The 24,041-nt window shown below is 31.9% G+C and overlaps 1 protein-coding gene across 9 annotated transcripts in view; it reads right to left on the bottom strand.

Annotated features, from left to right (window-relative positions):
• spri (Src homology 2 domain-containing protein sprint) overlaps positions 1-24,041 on the bottom strand; it is a 996,502-nt gene that overhangs the window by 253,992 nt on the left and 718,469 nt on the right. For all 9 annotated transcript variants that reach the window (XM_075299532.1, XM_075299534.1, XM_075299533.1 and 6 more), the window contains one exon: positions 7,166-7,673. In XM_075299532.1, the coding sequence (XP_075155647.1) occupies positions 7,166-7,673 (508 nt within the window). The remainder of the gene's footprint in view (positions 1-7,165; positions 7,674-24,041) is intronic.

Raw genomic sequence — 24,041 nt, forward strand, 5'->3', positions numbered from 1 at the left:
AATTGTATATTCCCCCACATCTTTCTCACTTCCACGAGATTTTTTAGTTATTAGCACCTTTTTCTGTAATACAAACATTTTAGAAGAAATTATTCAATTTTATGATTTTTTTATTTTAATTTTACCTTTTGCCGGACGGGGATTCGAACAGCGGACCACACAGTTTGTAACGATCAAAGAAGTAGCTGATCAATTGCCCAAGGAAAAATAAAATGTTAATTTTGTAATAACAAGCAACAACCACCAACTTAATTCAATATCGCTCCCTGTTAAATAGCGCTCCAAGCTACTAAACACATATATGTTTATAGGCTATTTCTAAATTAATATATGTTTGCATCCAAGCATATTATATTTACAAACATTTTATGTCCCAAACATAATATGTTCTAACATATTAACATATATGTCCCAAACATGTTATGCTAGTTTATGAACATTATATGCTTGCACTCAAAAATATTGTGTTTAAAAATTTGTTTTCCAAACATATAATGTTTATAGCCAAACATATGAAAAACAGTCTTTTTCATCCGTGTGTGAACACATTTTTGTGATCAAAGTCTAGGTCGCAATATAAGTCCAATCAAATTTGGCACGTGTTCCTTTTTTGGGTCAGAATAGAACCCTATTTATTTTGGAAGAAATCGGTTCAGATTTAGATATAGCACCCATATATATCTTTCATCCGATATGCACTTATATGGCCCCAGAAGCCAGAGTTTTGGCCCAATTTGGTTGAAATTTTGCAATAGGAGTACAATTAGTAGTATAGTCATGTGTGCCAAATTTGATTGAAATCGGTTCAGATTTAGATATAGCTTCCATATATATCGTTCCCCCGATATGGACTTATATATTCCTAGAAGCCAGAGTTTTGGCCCAATTTGGTTGACATTTTGCACTAGGAGCACAACTAGTAGTGTAGTTAATTGTACTCAATTTGATTGAAATCGGTTCAGATTTAGATATAGCTCCCATATATATCTTTCGCCCGATATGGACTAATATGATCCTAGAAGCCAGAGTTTTGGCCCAATTTGGTTGAAATTTTGCACTAGGAGTACAATTAGCAGTATAGTCAAGTGTGCCAAATTTGATTGAAATCGGTTCAGATTTAGATATAGCTCCCATATATATCTTTCGCCCGATTTACACTCATATGACCACAGAAATTTTGCACAGGGAATATAATTAGCATTGTAGCTGTGCGTGCCAAATTTGGTTTGAATCGATTCAGATTTAGATATAGCTCCCATATATATGTTTTTCTGATTTCGACAAAAATGGTCAAAATACCATGTAAAATCGCCTCTGCTTAGTCGAAAAGTTGTAAAACTGACTAATTTCCCTTAACTTCAAATACATATATATATCGAGCGATAAATCATAAATAAACTTTTGTGAAGTTTCCATAAAATTGCTTCAGATTTAAATGTTTCCCAGTGCATTAGCCGACTTAAAATTTGAGTCTATAGATTTTGTAGAAGTCTATCAAATTCTGTCCAGTGATAGTTAAATGTATGTATTTGGGACAAACCTTTATATATAGCCCCCAACACATTTGACGGATGTGATATGGTATCGAAAATTTAGATCTACAAAGTGGTGTAGGGTATAATATAGTCGGCCCCGCCCGACTTTAGACTTTCCTTACTTGTTTTTAACATGTGATTAATTATGTCTAATAAATTTTCTTGAATTTGTCGACAAATAATATTCAATATAAATAATCTACATTTTCTAAAATTAACGAACAATTCCTGGTGGTTTCACTTTTTTCTGTGATATTTGCCCTGTAGTGATACTTTCATAGAAAACGATGCCTCTTATTGCTTAAGACTTAAGAAAATGTGTAATTTCAACTCCATCTAATGTAAACTGTAATTTCAAAAATTTTCCGCCAGAAATAATAAGTGTCATTCGTTTTTAAATGAAATAATTTGAATAAAAAACAAGCCTTCTCGTGTAAGTTGAAATGTCATTAGTAGTCGTTCCGATGTTGGGCGTAAAATAGACATTATAATAGGCTTGATTTGAGAAGCGAATGGGCAATGCCTATTGAATCTTTTCGTCTTTAGAAAATTTTTAAAAACACAGATGTTAAAGCACCTTATCATGTAAGCTGTGTTGGAAGTTTCATTGACGCTTTTATAATGCGTATTTTCAGCTCTTATAAATGCAGGGCCCACGAATTATCCGACTGGGATTACATTTGCACGCATACGGATTTGTCACACATACACGATATGTATATGTAGTGGTACTGGGGATAGTAAAATATGAAGACTTGGCAGTTAAGGTGTGAATTAGTTTAATCCTTATTCTATTAATCGGCATATTTCGATTAATCGTATAATTGACTTAAGTGACATATTTACACGATTAATTACCTTAATATTAATTGTGTATAGATTTTTAAATTGTTATAGATTTATCGATTTTTAAATTTCATTTCCGAGTCTAAAGAGCACCCAACACAGTCGGAAACTCCATACGACAGAGGTTCGCATATTTGTGGTGCATTTGCTCAAGTATTGCCCTTAAGCTACACGAACAAATATGATAATAACATGCGAGGAAGAATAAAAGAAATTTAAACTTAAACAACCGAGATGAAAGAAGAGGTTATACTAGCAATTTCTGGAGCCATTTGGAAAAAAGGAAAAAAAGGAAAGCAAAACGGACGCGTATGTTGGCAATAAAATTGAGCAACTAATAGATAAGTTACAAATTACTTATCTCCTAGATTTCCATCAAATGGATGTAGAAATTTTTAAAGTTTTTTCTAAAAATTCCACTGACGAAATGCTGGTTTTTATAATAAAAATAAATTTGTCATAGATACAATGTCTTCTTATGGTCTTACATATTATTGACTTCTGAAATAAAAACTATTTCAAGTTTTCCGCTTGAATACAATAAATACAATACAATAAACTCTTATTGTCAAATAATCTTGCAAATAAGTTATTTATAAAAACTTTGGTATATACATGGGAGCCACCGTGGTGCAATGGTTAGCATGCCCGCCTTGCATACACAAGGTCGTGGGTTCTATTCCTGCTTCGACCGAACATCAAAATTTTTTTCAGCGGTGGATTATCGCACCTCAGTAATGCTGGTGACATTTCTGCGGGTTTCAAAGCTTCTCTAAGTGGTTTCACTGCAATGTGGAACGCCGTTCGGACTCGGCTATAAACCGCAATTGACTGAATAGTCTAAGTGAGCGTGATACATCGGGCTGCCACCTAACCTAACCTTGGTATATACATATTACAAAATGAAAAAATGAATTGTATGTTTGGCAATGTCGCGTCGCTGGTTTTAGCCGCCGTCGACACCGCCGCCGAATATGTCGACTCATCTTTACTCAAATTTAGGAGCTATATCTAGATCTGAACGGATTGCGATGAAATTTTGCACATATAGTAAGTACTATAGAAGACTAGATCTAGCCAACTCCGAGTAAGATCGGTAATAAGTAAGGGTTTCATGGCCAAATTTGGGATAATCGGGCGATTCATTTATATGGGCGCTTTATTTAAATCTGAAGCGATTTCGATGAAATTTTGCAGAATTGAATTGAATTATAAAGGGTGGTTAAATTGTAAGGGCCGATGTTGAATGTGAACCACACCTAAACGCCAAGTTTTTTTTCGAATTTTATTTGACATTTCTCTATTTCAGACTTACTCAATTTGAACCATGGAGAGATACACAATCCAACAACATGTTAAATGGTTCCAAGAAATTGCAACAGTGGATGATCAATTTTCGAAGAAAATCATCTTCAGTGATGATGCACATTTTCACCTCAGTGGATTCGTCAATAAACAGAATTGCCGCATTTGGGCGAATGAGAATCCAAGAGTGATTGTCGAAAAACCAATGCACCCACAAAGAGTGACTGTTTGGTGCGGTTTATGGGCTGGCGGCATCATCGGGCCGTATTTTTTCTAAAATGAGGCCGGTCAGGCAGTTACTGTGAATGGTGTTTGCTATCGTGAGATGATAACGAACTTTTTATGGCCCGAATTGGAAGATATGGATGTGGCCGAAATGTGGTTTCAGCAGGACGGTGCCACTTGCCACACAGCTAATGAAACAATGGCTCTTTTGCGCAACAAATTCAATGGCCGTGTTATCTCACGTAATGGCGATGTCAATTGGCCGCCAAGATCATGTGATTTGACACCGTTGGACTTTTTTCTTTGGGGTTAATTGAAAGAAAAGGTGCATTTCGATAAGCCAGCAACAATTCAAGAGCTAAAGGATGAGAAAATTCGGCACATTAACGGCATAGAACCTCCATTATGCCTCAGCGTCATCGAAAATTTGGACCATCGGATGAAGGTGTGCCACCGAGGTCGCGGCGCCCATTTTGCCGATATTTTGTTCCATACATAATTGAGTAATACCAATATATCATAATAAAATAAAATTACAATAATTTCGTAAATAGTTTGTGTTTTATTCAAAATCACCATCGGCCCTTGACATTTTAACCAACCTTTATGTACCAAATTTGACGACAACCGGGTAGAAAGCGTAATGTGACCCAATTTGTCGAAATCGGGCGATACATACACCCTCAAAAAAATCGCTTCTTTAACATATGTTCCAAACATATTTTGCAGGAAGCACATATATTATTGGATACTGCCGAAACATTAATATGTTTGCTTTATGTGAACATATTATATGTTTGGAACCATTTTGAGCCCAAAAATATATTTTTCTGTAATACAAATAATGTTGAAGAAATTATTCACTTTTATAAATTTTTTAAATTTTACCTTTCGCCTGCACGGAGAATCGAACCGAGGACCATACAGTTTGTAAGCCAACACACTATCCACTGGGCTACGTAGCTGTTATGGTCACCAGCACATAATTATCGTTATAAGTTACATTTATATAGCATAGTTTGCAGCGCCCACGAGCACATGCAAACATAACATTATTTAACAGAAACATACATTTGTTTGCCACGTGGAGCAGTGGTTAGCATGTCTGCCTTGCATGCAAAGGGTCGTGGGTTCAATCCCTGCCCCGACCGAACACGTTTTTTTTTTTAATTTACACATTTATATTTATACTATATTAAATTTTTATAATGAAACTTTGAAATGTGGATTATTAATCATTTTACTGTCCCAACTCTAAAAAGAGTGTAGTGCCCTTTCGTTATTTTTATGGAGACCCCTCACTTCTTTTAACGAACCAAGAAAAAATTGTGCCCATAATGCCAAAATGATAAACAAAACACATGTCCACACATACATAAAAAGCTGCTCTCAAGGCGAAAACATATGCTGTTTGTTTTTCAAATGTCTATTCTCGTTACTCCGAATACTCATTCTAATATTCAAATTAAATAATATTTAGACTTAAGGGCACCTTATACGGTCGGATAAACCCTGCGACACAACACGTTGCGGCGACAAATCCGACAGTATAAGGTCGTGTTCGGCTGTCGCGGGGACGTGTTGGCATAAAATCAAAACAATTTGGTGATACAAATCATTGAGTGTAAGGGGATGTTCGACAAACATTATCAAAGACAAATTTATTTTTACATTAAAAACAGGCATTTCTGCAATGAAATTAATGATGGATCGCCAATTCTGGTTGAAAATTAAAGAAATATATAAATCTAAACCAGTATTGTGGCAAAAACGTGGAAAAATTCCACTTCCAATCAATGGAAAACCAGGCGACAAGTATTTTGAAATTCATCAAGTAATTTGTAATATATTAAATGTGGAATGCTTCAGGAATCATTGTTTTGACACATATACCAAGATTTTTTTTATTATTTTCTCCCATTTTTTCAGTAAAAAATGGTTTCACCATAAATCTTCATACAACTGCATTGTTTGTTTATGCTTCTTCTTATTTTTTCATGTTGTCATCACATTTGTTCGTGCAGTGTATGGGCAAAACTTGAACGAACACACAACAAATAGACGAACCTCTGTCGGAGTGTTTATCCGACCGTCTAAGGTCCGCTTTAAGCATATCCAATTATTCGCCTTATCATAAAACAGTTTTCCGAAACAACATAAAAGCGATTTCACAGAAATTGTTCTCTTTTGATTCTTTCGCTGTGTTATGTTGATATCTTTCGTGAACTCTCCCGGTTTCCATCTCTATTTCTTTCTCTATACTCTCTCTGTCGCGTTGGATAAAATATCACAACATATGTATGTTTAGTCGAAATTTGTAAATATATATAAGTTTGCATTCACACATATGATTTTTATGAAATATTCATGTCCCAAACATAATATATTCTAACATATTAACATAGATGTCCCAAACATTTAGTGTTAGTTTAGGAGCATTACATGTTTGCACTTAAATATATTGTGTTTTAAAATTGTGCCCGAAACACATTTTGTTTATATCGGAACATATGAAAAACATATTTTTCTAACAGTGTATATATGGGAGCTATATTTGAATTTGTTTCGATTTTTCAATTCAATAGCATTCGCCCTTGTGTCAAAGCAACACCGTGTACCAAATAGCATCGAAATCGGTTAATAAATGCGACCGGAATTCTGCGAACACCAAATACATGGACGGACGGATAGCAAGGGCTAGATCGACTCAGGAGGTGATTCTGAGCCGATCGGAATTGTGAATAATAGCAGTTTGAATAAAACAAGCTTTGTTATTGTGAAAAAAATGAAAAGATTGTGTTGGTAAACCTGGTTTCATAACAAGTTTCTAGACACTACTGGATATACATAAGGAATGATGTAATCCATTCATCTGCATGCAATAGAATAATAATAATGCGAAGCAAAAATACGCGTAATAAGGACGATGTGCTTAAATGTTTCCTCCTTATAAACTACTTCTTGTCGGTCCGATATAAATTGGAACTTTTCAGATGACTTGCATACGAAAGGGAATTAGTATGTAACGTTATTTGTGGATTCCCACTTCCAACCTCAGAGGGTATCAATACATATCGTGAAATCGTTTATGATATGCAATTTCCATTATGTTCTTCAATATCGAATGGAGTTATGTATGTACAGAAATAAATTTTCACACTTAATTCAATAAGCCATCAATTATCGGTTATCATGGTCTGTAGGTAATGTATCTGTCTGCAGGAGTATAAAATGAAAACGTCTTTCTTTCATACCTGACTTAATTCATCTCTGGGCAACCGAGAACATTTTGGCAATAAGGCTTGCATATCATCTTCGAATTGTCCATCACCACAACTATCGGGGGCATTGATTGAATTAAAGTGCTCCGATTCATTGTCTGGCATCATGGGCATTATGTGACTGGCAGCAGACGTTAAGCCATTTCCGTTCTTTAGATTCAAATCGAACCTAAATTTGTTTTTATCGCCACAGGAGATGGTGGCACCAACTCCACTTCCATTGCCACCCATAGAGCCATCACTACCATTATTGTCACTTCCTTTAATGGAATCTAAACCACAAAATGGTAGACGCTGATGGTTGTTTAAGCCATCTCCACTACTATTGCTCGTGCTAATTTTATTGTTGTTGGTTGCAGTTGGCGCTGTTGTTGTTGCTACGGTAACATTGGATACACTCGGCTGTGATGAATTATATTGTCCAACTGTTGTTGATGTCGTTGTTGTGTTAGACGATGCATCCAGTGTGGAATCAGAGGATCTGTAAACAATAAAAAATAAGAGAAATTACTTAGTTTATTAAATGTTTTAAGGATACAATTCCGCAAACTTTAAATCCGACGTTGATTTAACACTAAGATATCGAATTATTTTAAAGAAAGTTCTTTTTTCCCAAAGTAATGTAGGAATAAAGGGATTTCCCCGGGATCGAGATCCCGACAATTCCCGGGATTTTGCCATATTTTCGCTCTCGGTTGCCCGGGTATTTTTCAGCATAGTATATGAAATTAGACCTTCAATACTGAAGCTGATTTGTGATGTACTTTATCAGTAATAGAAGCAAATATTAAAAAGTTAATAAACAGAAGAATTGCCAAATTTCTAATTAAACTCTTTTAAATTAATATTGATTAACATTGTTATTCTTAATTGTTTTTAATCATTCTCATCATTTTTAATCATTTTATAATATGTTCAGGAATTGAAATTATGTTTTATTTAATAATTTTTTCTGTTAGTTTTGGCAAACAAATTTTGTTTTTGGTTGTCTACACATGCTCTCAAAGTTACCATAGGATTTTTTTCCTAAATACCTTCAAATTTAATCAGATGTTTTTGCATACGTTTTAAATGGAGTATGCGATAATATTGGAAGTTTAGATGTACAATATAAATAAAAAACTTTTGTATTGTACTGTTAAAAGCCGCGATAAGCAACAATAAAGTTGTATTGGAGCAACAACTGGTTACATGATAGACATTAATATATACTCAGACAGTCAACCTGCAATAAAATCCTTGGACTCTGTGTTCCTCAACTCGAAAACGGCCATCGACTGCCGCAAATCTCTCAATGAGATGGCTGAGTAGTACAATATTCACCTAATATGGGTGCCTGGCCATAGGAACATACCGGGGAACTGCGAAGCGGATGAGTTGGCAAGGCTAGGAACTACCTTACATATTCCAGGGAAACTAGAATAAGTTGGTATGCCCCTGGCTACCTGCAAGCTCATGCTGCGTGAGAAGGCTGTTATGATGGCAAATGTTCGATGGGAGAATTGCAAGGGCTGTAAAGACACCAAGCAAATATGATCCCAATTAAACTTAAACCGCACACTAGATATGCTAGTGTTCTCGAGACGTCAGATATCACTCGTGATATCTGCTATAACGGGTCGCTGCCTGATAGGCGATTTTGCAAAAACTATAGGCGCGAAGTACAATGACTATTGTATGAGCTGTCATGATGCGGAGGAAAAGGAATCAGATTACTGGCGGACCTGGAAAACGTTAACTTAAGCAGTCTGCTAATGTTTTTGGAACAATCTGGTTGGTTCCACAAAAGTAAATAATAGAGAAGGTTCAGCGGTTAAAACTAGAAGTGCCTATATGTAATAGGTACTTTTAGTTAATGTGGTATCACAATGGACTGAATAGTCTAAGTGAGTCTGAATCTTTACATTCATTTAGGTTTTTTAGGGATATAATATATCTTGCATCTTACAAATTTTAACAATTATTTATCAAATTCGGAACAATGTTGATCAACCCAAGTGTTTTATCACAATGGACTGAATAGTCTAACTGAGCCTGAATCTTAATCGGACTGCCACTTTAAACTAACCTAACCCAAGTTCCTAAATTTAAGCAAGTATGCATTCGCATTAATTTCGCTTTTCAAATATTTAAATGTAACTGATATTTTATAAACTTTACGAGATTTCTAAAATATTTGCGATTTGAAGATGATTAGTTATTAAATACGACAACTGGGAACAGATGTTTGATAAACATATATGACAGCAATCTAAATCTGAACCGATTTCACCAAAATCTATACATACACACAATTTGTTTGATTCAATCACGAAATTAATTGATCCAATAAATTTTTTAATTGAAATGTCTTCAATCACAGAAATGATAGTATCAAATAAAAAATTAATTGAAGGTAGATTAAAAAATTAATTGATACTATTAATTTTTGTGATTTATTTTTGTTTCAATTAAAAAATTGTTTGAATAAATTGAATATTTTTTAAAATTCAATTCATGGAGTTTTTTTTCTGTGTACATTTCTGAGGGGTTTAAAGCTTCTCTAAGTGGTTTCACTGCAATGTGGAACGTCGTTCGGACTCGGCTATAAAAAGGAGGTCTCTTGTCATTGAGTTTAACATAGAATCGGGCAGCACTCAGCGATAAGAGAGAAGTTCACCATTGTGGTATTATGGACTGAATAGTCTAAGTGGGCCTGAAATGCTACTGCCACTATATCTAACCTAACCTAATACATAGGTGTTGTCTTTGGGCTTCACTATGAACACAAATACATGAATGGAGAGGCAGTCATTACTCAATATATTCAAAATTTGATTCCATAACGATTGTTTTAGCAAACGTTAGGCCATGCATTTGGAGCCTGCTTTAAGAACTCCTAAGTTGCTCAAGTAATTGTACCGGCTCATGACAACACTCTATGAAGAGCAAATACAAGTATTTAATGCATATACGAATTTCACCGGTAATACGCTTACATACATAAGGTAAAGTACAAACTACAATTATAACTAAGTTAATCTTGAGCAAAATCGTTCACCGTAGTAATTCGGACTTATCATTCCTTTTGGAGAAAGGAACTAGTTCCTTTAAATCGTTCCTTCGTTCCATCTCGTTCTAACAATTCGGTTTTAATATTTGCCATCACTGTCGTCTACTACCGTCAGAAGAACTAGAGCCTTTATATCGTTCCTTCGTTCCTTTGAATAAATTCAATCAATTAACCGTTGACTATCTTTCACGAGATAACAAAACTTATTCATAAGCAAGTGGAAGAAGAAGCTCATTTGTATGAAGAAATATAAAAGTATAGATTAATTAGACCGATAGCGTCTAGTTGCTAGTGCCCGTATAAATAAGCTTATTAAAATTTGTAATTATAATAAATTAAGTAATAAATAAAATAGATTAGTATTCCGTATTCGTTTTATTTTAAACCGAATTATGGTGTTCAACAAAGTGGAATTAGTTATTAAACAAAAAAATTGAACTATAGGAGCGAATGTGACGGAACTAGTACCGGTCGTTCCATTTGGTGAACCGTTCATTGGAACTAGTTCATTCCAGCGACACAAGACAGAAGCAAAAGTTCAACTACGAGAGTTTTAATCTTTATTAAGAGCCCAGCAAAAAACGCGTCACCAAAAAAACAATGAAAATGTTCGTTTAGGATCCGGAAGTGGTGCAAAATTGACGCAGAAGCGATGAATTTAACGTGGGCTTGTCATAGGACGGATGTCAACAGCCGTTGCACTGGATTTGCATCGCTCCTTAACCCTCTAATGCCCCAATTTTTTTGCCAGTTGATTAAATTTTCAATGTTAACGACACGAAAGCAAGAAAACTAAACAAGAAACATTCATGCGGTAAAATTCAGTATATGCTGCAAATACTCTTGAACAGTTTAAACTAAGTTTTCTTTTTATGTTACCTATTTTTGTTGTCTTAAGGTTTGTTTGACTAAAAGCTTCCTTATTAAATGAAGCCCGCCTAAAGGCGGTATTGGGCATTAGGGGGTTAAGGTGTAATCCAAATTAAGTCTTTAGGATGTGAATTAAAAAATGTTGTAATATTTTGCCAAATAAATAATTTTTATACAGTTTAATGCTTTCTAATGCTTGTGTGAAACGTTTGATCTCAAATATTTTCAAAATTTTTCTAGACTGGATTTAGGAGCCACCGTGGTGCAATGGTTAGCATTTTTTCGACAAAAATTTTAATAATTTGTACCATTTTATTAAATAGTAATGTTTTTATCCTATTTGAGACAAAAAAGTTCAAATTACTCATTACAAATATGAAAAGAGAAAGTTATAAAAAATTTAAGTAAAAGAACTTCCTGTTTAGTTAAAATCAAGAACATCTTTGGGAGGACATTTTCGGAAGTGCACAACTTTAAAAGTGCCTTTGGAATAACTTCCTTTCGAAAGGGTGAGGGAGATTAAAAGTATACACGCACAGAAGATTCTTTTGATCAATATCATAACATTTTTGATGATGACCAAGTTATTTTTCTTAGCACTATGTTCACTGGGCCAACATGGTTGCAGGTGAAAATATTACATGGTCGACACCAAAAAATGTTCCTATAATATAATTTGCTCTACAAATATGGTCATGACAACGATCTTTATAGTTTGATAGCCGTTTCGGTACTTGATAATACTCCTCAATAAAATCGGTCCAAATGCTAAGGTTCCCGATGAAATACCACCTCTCGTATGATTTGAAATCCAAATTTTCTGTGCTAGTAAACATTAATCGAATGATCGAGAAGTAAACTCGAAAAGTTTTGATGATACTATCTTCTCAATAAGTTAAATCAGGGACTATATGAAACACTAATATGAGCCGAATTTGCATAGTTTCTGCCCGGACCTATAATAACTCTTTATCCCATATAGATAAAAATATCGGTTATTCGGTATATATGGGGATACACCAAAACATGGACGTATACACACCATATGCGACACAGGTCTTGGTGAATGTAATTTACATCTAGATTTTTAACTTCTAACATGGACTGATACACATCATATTCGGCACATATTTATGGATCTAACAAATCTTTACATTTAAACTCTCGAGTAAATCGAGTAAAAATGCGGTTCTACTGCCAAATCGTTGTCGTTTGACGTTAAAGTGAATTGTATATTTAATAATTTAATTTACGGTCATTTTCATTTGACATCATTAGACATTAACTGCCAATTAACACAACGTAAATTGCAGATATCTTCTATATAGGTATAGGATAGGTAGTATTGCAGAGTCGGACTTCCTGATATATAACAATCACGAATTTTGAAAAACTATATGTAGTTCGTCTACAAATTGTGTATGGTGAATCGTTTGAAAGGTTATAACGTTATTACCTTTCTATCAATAAAGTTGTTTAATGTTCATATCGGCTTTTTACAGAAAACGCGATAATTCGATGTATGTAGATTTTCTGCAAAAACGCCCGCATGCAGTTCACCAGCAAGAAGCCGCTATGACCACAAGATAACAACGCATTCCTATATTGGATGATGTCAAGCAACTTCGTTGGGTGATATAAGCTTGAATCCCTATTATCTGAAGTGTTTAGTTATTTCGCGCAATTTTAAAGCTATATAATAATGGTATGTAATAATATGATTGATTTAAAAATGAATGAAAATGAAGATAAAAATCGAAGCAACAATGACAACATTGACATAAGACAAAAATATCACAGCAAACATTTTCTATACCGACTTCAACAGAAAAGTTTTTCCATTGAAAATTGTTTTCTTCGACCTCCAGAAAGTTTTCTAGGAACAGTGCAAAAAACAAAATGCATCACAATCCTTATTGTGCATAAAGAGCATAGATACTGATTATTGTCATCACTGAGGATATAGTACAATAACAGGTTGGTTGATAAGTCCCCGGTCTGAAACATTCGTGTCAAAATTTGACGTCTGTAAGTCAATTAGTGAAGCAACTTTTGTTATTGTGAAAAAAATGGGAAAAAAGGAACTTCGTGTTTTGATAAAATATTGTTTTCTGAAGGGAAAAAATACGGTGGAAGCAAAAACTTGGCTTGATAATGAGTTTCCGGTCTCTGTCCCAGGGAAATCAACAATAATTGATTGGTATACAAAATTCAAGCGTGGTGAAATGAACACGGAGGACGGTGAACGCAGTGGGCGCCCGAAAAGAGGTTACCGACGAAAACATCAACAAAATCCACAAAATGATTTTGAATGACCGTAAAATGAAGTTGATCGAGATAGCAGAGGCCTTAAAGATATCAAAGGAACGTGTTGGTCATATCATTCATCAATATTTGGATATGCCGAAGCTCTGTGCAAAATAGGTGCCGCGCGAGCTCACATTTGACCAAAAACAACAACGTGTTGATGTCTACTCCAATGAAAACTCCACATAAGTATTATGCTCATACACCGAAAAAATAGACTGTTTTACAGGAAGAATAAATTAACTCGTACGAAAATTGAACTAAATTTTACTCCACATTTTGACATTTCCACAAAGCGTTGTTAAAACCAGGAACATTTAATGCACCATTGTACTTTTTAACTACAGTTCTCGAAATTACACTCTCTCATAGAAGAAGAAATTAACTAAAATTAAACAAGAAACTCATTGGCGCCAATCGTACGAACATTTTCATTTACTTTAGTTTATATTAAACTTATGTGTACGGTCATTGAACTTAATAATCACGTTTAGTTCTTAAAATGTTTGAGACATACTTAAACAAGGGAGCCACCGTGGTGCAATGGTTAGCAAGCCCGCCTTGCATTCACAAGGTCGTGGGTTCGATTCCTGCTTCGACCGAACACCAAAAAGTTTTTCAGCGGTGGATTATCCCACCTCAGTAATGCTGGTGACATTTCTGAGGGTTTCAAAGCTTCTCTAAGTGGTTTCATTGCAATGTGTAACGCCGTTCGGACTCGGCTATAAAAAGGAGGTCCCTTGTCATTGAGCTTAACATGGAATCGGGCAGCACTCAGTGATAAGAGAGAAGTTCACCAATATGGTATCGGGCTGCCACCTAACCTAACCTAACATATCTACAAAAATCGTATGTTCAAGTGAGTTCGTTTTGATGCTCCTTTAATCTGATAAGACTATCAAAGTACTATAAATTTTTGAAATGCTTTACGAGGATGCTGCTTAATTATTTAAATAGGAAGTCAATATCTACAAAAATCTTATTTTCGAGTGAGTTCGTTGTGATCGTCCTTTAGTGCCGATACGATTATCAAAGTATTATAAATGAGTTTTTTTGTTTGATAAATTTTTGGTAGAAGTATTTTTTTTTAAATTGTGGTAGATAATTTTATACTCGAGTGGCAACCGTGCTTTTTTCTCTTGCGATAAAACTTGTTGCCAGATTGAAGTTACAATCGCATTCATTTCGGTACTATCGAAATGATCCGCGTCAAGAGTTTAGTGGTTTTAAGTAACGGAAAAGTCGACTAAAGATTTAATTTTTCTCTTCGATAATATTTTTTTCTTTCACCGAAAAAAATGAACTATTTTATAGGAAGAATGAACTGAACGGAAATTTTTTTTGTAGGAATTTTTAAAGTAATAATGCTCTTGAATTTATAGTATTGAAAATATTCAGTCTAAATAATCTGTCAAATTAATAGGCCCTGACATGCTATGTCTTAATGCCACACATACTACCACATCTCTAGTAATGATGGGGAAATGGGGATCTTTTCAGTTCGCATTTGACAATATTTATTTTATTATCTCTTATTTATTTTTAAACTTTACAACTGGCAGCTGGTGACAGTGACAGAAAGCAAGAAACCATAAAAACCTAAAATATTTTAAATTTTTAAGATATTGTAATGAAATCCATATTTCCATGGAAAAAATATCAATCAAAATGAAGGTCATTGAATGTAAAATAACATACGCGCTCAAATGCCACTTCAAGGAAATTATGAATTTTCTTTTTAGCCCAACGTGTGTCATATTAAATAAAGTCAACTTTCTTTTATGTATTTGTTAACAGATTGTTCATAAACATTTAAACATAAAATACTATTATATGGATTATATATTAAAAGCAATTTCAAACTGTAAATCAAGTAAATTCAATAGAGCAGAGCCGGATCGCTAACAAGAATTTTCTCAATCACGCCACTGCATTTATTGTGTTGTTCTCTCATGTCTCACATGGAAACAAAAACAAAATTTTTAAATTAATATTAATATCGTTAATATGCTTTGAGAATCCAATAAGATTTCGGCGGTCACAAAGTTGTGAACGTCGAAAATGTCATATTCCTGTACAAGAGTTAGAATATGTCTAAAAAAATATATATATATATATATATATATATATATATATATATATATATATATATATATATATATATATACATATATATATATATATATATATATATATATATATATATATATATATATATATATATATATATATATATATATATATATATATATATATATATATATATATATATATATATATATATATATATATATATATATATATATATATATATATATATATATATATATATATATATATATATATATATATATATATATATATATATATATATATATATATATATATATATATATATATATATATATATATATATATATATATATATATATATATATATATATATATATATATATATATATATATATATATATATATATATATATATATATATATATATATATATATATATATATATATATATATATATATATATATATATATATATATATATATATATATATATATATATATATATATATATATATATATATATATATATATATATATATATATATATATATATATATATATATATATATATATATATATATATATATATATATATATATATATATATATATATATATATATATATATATATATATATATATATATATATATATATATATATATATATATATATATATATATATATATATATATATATATATATATATATATATATATATATATATATATATATATATATATATATATATATATATATATATATATATATATATATATATATATATATATATATATATATATATATATATATATATATATATATATATATATATATATATATATATATATATATATATATATATATATATATATATATATATATATATATATATATATATATATATATATATATATATATATATATATATATATATATATATATATATATATATATATATATATATATATATATATATATATATATATATATATATATATATATATATATATATATATATATATATATATATATATATATATATATATATATATATATATATACACAGTCTCACATAAGTTTACATACCCTTGAGGTTTTTACCTTATAACTAAACATGTTTCTTGTTGTTGTTTATAATCCAGACTAAAAACATCTTCTTGAAAATGGACAAATACTTTGTTTTTCAAATTAATTTACAAAATCTAAAGCATATATATGCATATTTTATTATATTTTAATAATTAAAGAAAATACAATTTCTTAAACCGTATGTAAACTTGTGTAAGACTGTGTATATATATATAAAGGGTGATTTGTTAAGAGCTTGATAACTTTTTTTTAAAAAAAAACGCATAAAATTTGCAAAATCTCATCGGTTCTTTATTTGAAACGTTAGATTGGTCCATGACATTTACTGTTTGAAGATAATTTCATTTAAATGTTGACCGCGGCTGCGTCTTAGGTGGTCCATTCGGAAAGTCCAATTTTGGGCAACTTTTTCGAGCATTTCGGCCGGAATAGCCCGAATTTCTTCGGAAATGTTGTCTTCCAAAGCTGGAATAGTTGCTGGCTTATTTCTGTAGACTTTAGACTTGACGTAGCCCCACAAAAAATAGTCTAAAGGCGTCAAATCGCATGATCTTGGTGGCCAACTTACCGGTCCATTTCTTGAGATGAATTGTTCTCCGAAGTTTTCCCTCAAAATGGCCATAGAATCGCGAGCTGTGTGGCATGTAGCGCCATCTTGTTGAAACCACATGTCAACCAAGTTCAGTTCTTCCATTTTTGGCAACAAAAAGTTTGTTAGCATCGAACGATAGCGATCGCCATTCACCGTAACGTTGCGTCCAACAGCATCTTTGAAAAAATACGGTCCAATGATTCCACCAGCGTACAAACCACACCAAACAGTGCATTTTTCGGGATGCATGGGCAGTTCTTGAACGGCTTCTGGTTGCTCTTCACTCCAAATGCGGCAATTTTGCTTATTTACGTAGCCATTCAACCAGAAATGAGCCTCATCGCTGAACAAAATTTGTCGATAAAAAAGCGGATTTTCTGCCAACTTTTCTAGGGCCCATTCACTGAAAATTCGACGTTGTGGCTCGTTAGTAAGTCTATTCATGATGAAATGTCAAAGCATACTGAGCATCTTTCTCTTTGACACCATGTCTGAAATCCCACGTGATCTGTCAAATACTAATGCATGAAAATCCTAACCTCAAAAGAATCACCCTTTATATACGTTTTTGACCTAATAATATACGTCGTAAATGTATGTCAAAATATAGTAGTTTTCGACAATTTTTTTTGGTTTTTTTCTGTCAAAGTTGTAAACGTCGATAAGTCATATACTTGTATAAAACGCAGTTAGTGTCAAAAATACTTACAGGATATTTAGATTTGATTTCAAACTATTTTTTTAATATCCCTTGAAGAAGTTTTTGGAATAATATTTTGCAACTTTTATTTAGAATTAATTTGCATTGTTTTTGCCATAGAAAAAGACATTTGAAAAACGTTTGAATTCAACGCTTTTCAAATTTTTTAAACTGTGAAATTGTTGTGGCAAAAAACGGAATTATCTACAATGTGTGGGAACACAAAATACCAGTTAACGTACACGTACACTGATGTGGCAGCCGCTGGTTCCTTGATCTGGATACTAATTAAAATACCAAAGCATACAACAAAATGGTGAAACATTAAGTACTTTTACAACAACAACAACCAGTTTACGATAGACCATCTCTCAAAATAGTATCACCAGCGGAAAAAGGACACTATATATTGAGACAAATTTTGCTCCGGTTTTATTTACCCTCAACAAAAATACTTTATAATACAAAATACAATTACAAATAAAAAATAATATTGAACCATGATATGGTTTTTATTTTTTTACTATATTTCTTTCTTGCTCAATAGCTTAGAGACTAGTTATATCATAAGTTAAGCATAAAGTACATATGTAAAATAATTGATTAAATAAATAATCAAATTGAGTAAATAAAAAAAACTTTTCACACAATAAAATATAGCTATATGCTGTTTCGCATTTTCATATTCCCATCCGTACTTTGTATTGGATCCGCAAAGGGAATTGGTTATTATATATATGTTATATTATATATTGTACCAACATTACCGGTCGTCTATTGGCTGCAGCGATGCAGAATAATACGTCGCTCAGTGGCATTCCGTTAGGGTATCGGCCCGACGCCACACAGGGTTAGAATAGCCTGTTTTCTTGGATTAATTAAAAAAAAAAAAAAAAACAAAAATTAAGTATCGTTAAATTTTTTTGCACACGGTTACAGTATATAAAATTCTACATCACTTGTTAAAATAAATGTCACAAGTGGTCTGGTGTTTTTGTAGTGAAACTTCAAAGTCAAACTTCATAGAAATTTTTGTGCAAAAAAGGCTGAAAAAAAGTGAAAACGTTCCCGTTGAAATTTTTATTTATTTTAATAAGTATTGTAAAAGTTAAACATTTTTCAATGGAACCATCAAGTTCAGGTTATTTTGCAAATACGTCGTTAACATTTGTATCTCAAATTATGTGTGGAAGTGATTTAGATGTAGTTATTTATATTGAAAATGCCAAAAAATTAATATTTTTATATTTAAAATGGATATATAGTTATTATTCGTCCACATTCGTGTCATAATTTGTAGTTTATATTAAAGAGGACATAAATCTGTGTTATATTGCAAAATTTTACGCTGCCCTTTTGTGCTTTTTAGAAGCCATGCATTGTTTAATACAAGTGTTGCAGCAGTCAAATTAGCTAAAAGTCACATTGATATCGCGAATGGTGCTGTTGTTGTGTTTTGTTGTTTTTCATGCTACTTTTTCTATTTATTTGTGCTCTTCTTTTCCGTATATTAATGTTGTTATTTTTGTTTCTTTTAATAATATTCTTTGTTACAATAATATTTTGTTTTTGTTTATTTTAATAATAATCTTTGTTTTGACAAATAGTGATTGCCAGAGGAGGCAATTGATTTAATTGTACTTGCAGCTCCGAACAAGAACTATTTCAGTGATGTTGAAGTTGCTGATGCTGCGGATGAGGATAATGATGATGATGTGGATGTGGATGTGGATGATTAACTTTAAGATGTATAAAATGCAATGTTTAAGTTCTCATACTGTACTCCTGCACTATATACCTACACTGATATTTGGGATTACTTAATAAAATTATACTCAAATATACTTAGAAAACATTTTTTTAACTTATTTTAATGGTATTAACTGAAAAAATAAAGAAAAATTATCCTAACATAGCTTCCCTGATTTGATCCAAGAAAACATGCTACTCTAACCCACTGTGCGACACTTGTTGCGTGTCGAAGCAATTCTCAGTAATAGCATAGGCACACATATGATCTGTTCTGCATTTTCAGTTAACTTCTTCCCTCTTACACGCGATATTCTCCAGCTAACTGTGTATTCCATTTGTATGATTGTCATTGTAATGATTTTCAAAATTAGCTTTCTCGAATAAACATTTTAAAACAATGCCAACACCAACAAAATGATGATAGAACTACTCTCCATTATTCGTTGATGGAATCGTAATAAAATGGGCACTCAGTTTCAGTTTCATTTAATGGGATTTTTAGATTTGTGGGGGCTTTTTCCTAATTTTGTTTTACGATGGCTGCGACGACGATGCATAAAATGCAGTTCATTTCCTCGAATGCCCCAGCGTGCACACAATTTATGCGTAAGTAAAACTATTAATGCAGATTTTATGTGAAAAAGGAAATTCACCACATCTATTGCAATGTAATTTGTAAGTGATATGGAAGTAGAACAAACATTATAATTAAACATATGTATTTTTTAAAATTATATAAAACTATGACGAGAAATAAAACCTAGCCGAGCCGACTACTGCCAATCCAATTGAAATCGTCACATACAAGCTCATTTTTTTTCTATTTTGGAAATAAGAACTTTGTTTTTACTTTTAAGAAAATTTGTATTGTAATAATGGGTTATAGTTTATTAAACATGAATCAGAAGTATTTACTCTTTACTCATATGACTGAAACCTTCTACTATTTACCTTAAATAAGATCGGTTAATATATGAGACTAGTGTGAGTATATTTGTGAAAATCGGACAATACATATTCAGTCATTGGTGTACATTAAGAAAATTAGAAAAAATTGAAAGAAAATTAGAAGAATTAAGAAAAAATCGTGGATATCAGCTCCGATTGCATTACGACATTTTTGTCATATTTGCACATGTTTGTTATCGATTGGAACACTGGAAACGCTAAAAATATTTTTATCCATATTAAACAACGGAATAATTGCTACATTTTTTTAGAAAAGTGGTATTTTGTCAGTTAAATCGAAGACGTTGCATCTCTGATAAAGTGACTACATAATTATTTTTTGTTCCACTGATGTTGACTACAAAAAGTTTCAAAAGCGGTGCAATTTGTACATTTTGATCCATTGCAATGTTCGCCGCCAACTCGGTAATCACACATTCGGTTCCAAAGATTTTGTCTTTACACTAATCATTTTGGTATTGATTCCGATCCAAAGAAGCGGTGAATTGAAGTAAGGGTACACTTAAGACGCAATTCTCTTTTAAATTTGAGTTTTGCGTACTTTATTGTAAGAAACAAATTTTAAATGATCGTTTTTAGTTTTTTCTTCATGTTCTATATTTAAAATGTTAAAAGACATTTCCTATTTTTAAATGCTTTTTGGATTTGTAGTCAAGATAAAAAGGTAAACAAATTTAAAGACAATTCCACTAATTTTGAAAAATTTTTCAGAATTATTAAAAATGTTCTTTCGGATCACTGTCGGATCACAAAATGACTTCACTGAAAAGATTTTCGACTTTTGGGCAAGGAATTTATTTTAGAGAAATTCGTCTTCTATCATAACCAAAATTCGGATTCGTATTTTAAGGCCATGGATTCTTTGGTTACTGAATTAACAATGAAGAAAACATGCCAAACATGGTAACCACGTTAATAGACATAAACCCGTACAGAAGCATTACAGGCCACTTTGAACCAACAATACGAGTAGGAGGAGAAAAATATACACATACATGAATATAAAAGCACTCATGCTATAGTAATGTTACCGGTGTCACAGGTGGTTACGGTGGTGTTACAACAAAACTTGTATGTTTAATTAATGTAGTTAAGCTCAAAATAACAACAACAGTAAGGGAAGTCATTCCGACGTCGAAAGGTCCATAGCCACGAAAATCCAAAATGAAAAAACCATGGTGGGTCCTTTTTTATAAAATTCTCTTAAGGCGCTTTTTGTTTGCCATTCTCACCCCCTTTATGCGAGTGAGGATGAAATCACAGTTGCTTATTGTAGAACAAAACCAAATACTTATCAGTCGTGTTAACTATGGGTGATTCAGTTCATGTGTCTCAACAACGATGTACAGTCAGCAAAGAAAAAAGTTGGACACCAAAATGAGATATTGTGAATCTATATTGAAAATATGAAGTAAATATATATTTCTTATACCTTAAATTAAAGCTTGAGATCCGAGCTTTAATTTAAGTTATAATAAATATATTTGTAAGTCATATTTTTCATATCCTTCCACAATTTATTTCAAATTGGTGTACAACTTTTTTTTGCTCAATATATGTGTCTCAACAACATTTGAGGGCAAATATTTTATTTTCCAGAGTTTCTTTCCAATGTTTTGTCCCGATTCAATATGAATGTAATATTACATCAATGCATAACATTTTAACTGATATGCTTTATTATTACTCTACGATAAATGGATCAACCCCAGGACCGGTACAGGATGCATGGAATGGACTGGTCTTACTGGACTGGAATTACTGTGAATTATTATCTACCAATAATTGAAATGTCAGAGATATGTATAAAATTGAAAATGAAAATGAAACAGAAGTTACCAAATACTAAAATATCGAGTAGAACTCACATTTTGGATAGATACTGGTGAGGATTACTAAACAATAAAAATAAACGATTTGCGCTCCACTAACAATTGGGTTGTTTTTATTTCCTTTTGAATAACACACGAAAACTTTTTTTCTGATTTAATCGCAAAATTAATCGATCCAATTAATTTTTTAAATGAAATATCAATCACGAAAATGATAATATCAATCACAGTTTTAATTGGGAATAAAAAAGATACTTGATTAAAAAGTGAATAGATCTCATTAGCAAGTTTCAATTAATTTTTTAATAGAATCAATTATAAATTTAATTAAAAACTTAAATGTTTTCAATTACTTTCTTAACTGACTTACGGCCATTTTCAGGTAGCTCCGTTAGGTTTTAACTCCCAGTTAACAGGAAGTAAATTACAAATATCTTCTCTCCGGTTAACTTTTACTGAAACAAATTTCAGCGGTTAAGTTCCTAACAATCATATGAAAGATATATCCAAGAAGATAAGTCCATAGTACGTAGCACTAACGCGGCTTCATGAAAATGGGGGTTAGTGTTTTTAGTTTGACTAAAAAATTGATTGTTTGAAATAAATTTTTAATCCAATTAAAAAAAATTCCATAACCTTTTTAACTTATTTAGTCTTCCGAGTATGATTAAAAAGTTAATTGTATCATTTAATTTTTTAATTAAAAATTTAAAATTTTTCAATCTTCTGGTTTATGTTAATGTTTAAAGACTTACTCTATTAAAAGCAGATTCTTTTTTCTTAAAGTTGACGATTTTGGACGAAATGAATTTTCTCTTCTTTTATTCTGTAGCAAATATTTTTTCCATACAATATATACCGGGAAACTCAATTTAACATACAAGGCTACGACCGAACCGAAAATGAAACAAATTCAGAACGTACAAATTTTATTGATTGTTGTTCTAATTGCATTGATTTTAATCGGGATGTTCGAGAAACAATCTAGGAAGACTTTCGAAAAGGAGGACTTGTTTGAAATGAAATAATGTCCACATGCTCTCAATGGACTTTAGTAATTAGCACATGGAAAATCTTTTTTCGTTTCGTTTCAAACGCACAATATGAATAAGCATAATTTTGTTTTAAAAGCATTTCATATAATTTAGTTGTTACAAAAAATCCGATGGTATCGATACTATCGTTTTGTAGCTCTAATAAGGATACATTTATGATGCAATTCACGATTAATCTTTGTTTAGTCCTTTAAATAATATTGTATTAAAAACCTTCACAAACGTATTAACCAAAAACTTTAAACTCAATTTCCAGTATAAATCATATCATGTTTCATGTAACAAGGGTATTTTTTCTATTATGATAAGATAATCAATTTAAGGATGAATCGTCTTTATTGATTTTTCAGGTCAAATAAAAAATACTTGCATCACAGATGCGCGTCTTCTACACAAAATTGAGGAAAATGATAAGTTTTCTGCTAGAAATGATTGTCTGCAGGAATTTCAAAGAACTGAGACTTCAGAACCTGGAACAAAACTATCATAAGCTAAATTCACTTTTATGCCATGTTTAGATAGGGTTGCCAGATTTTGGTTGCCGAAATCCGGGACTT

This window comes from Haematobia irritans, chromosome 3 (assembly GCF_050003625.1).
Source record: "Haematobia irritans isolate KBUSLIRL chromosome 3, ASM5000362v1, whole genome shotgun sequence".
Lineage (NCBI taxonomy): Eukaryota > Metazoa > Arthropoda > Insecta > Diptera > Muscidae > Haematobia > Haematobia irritans.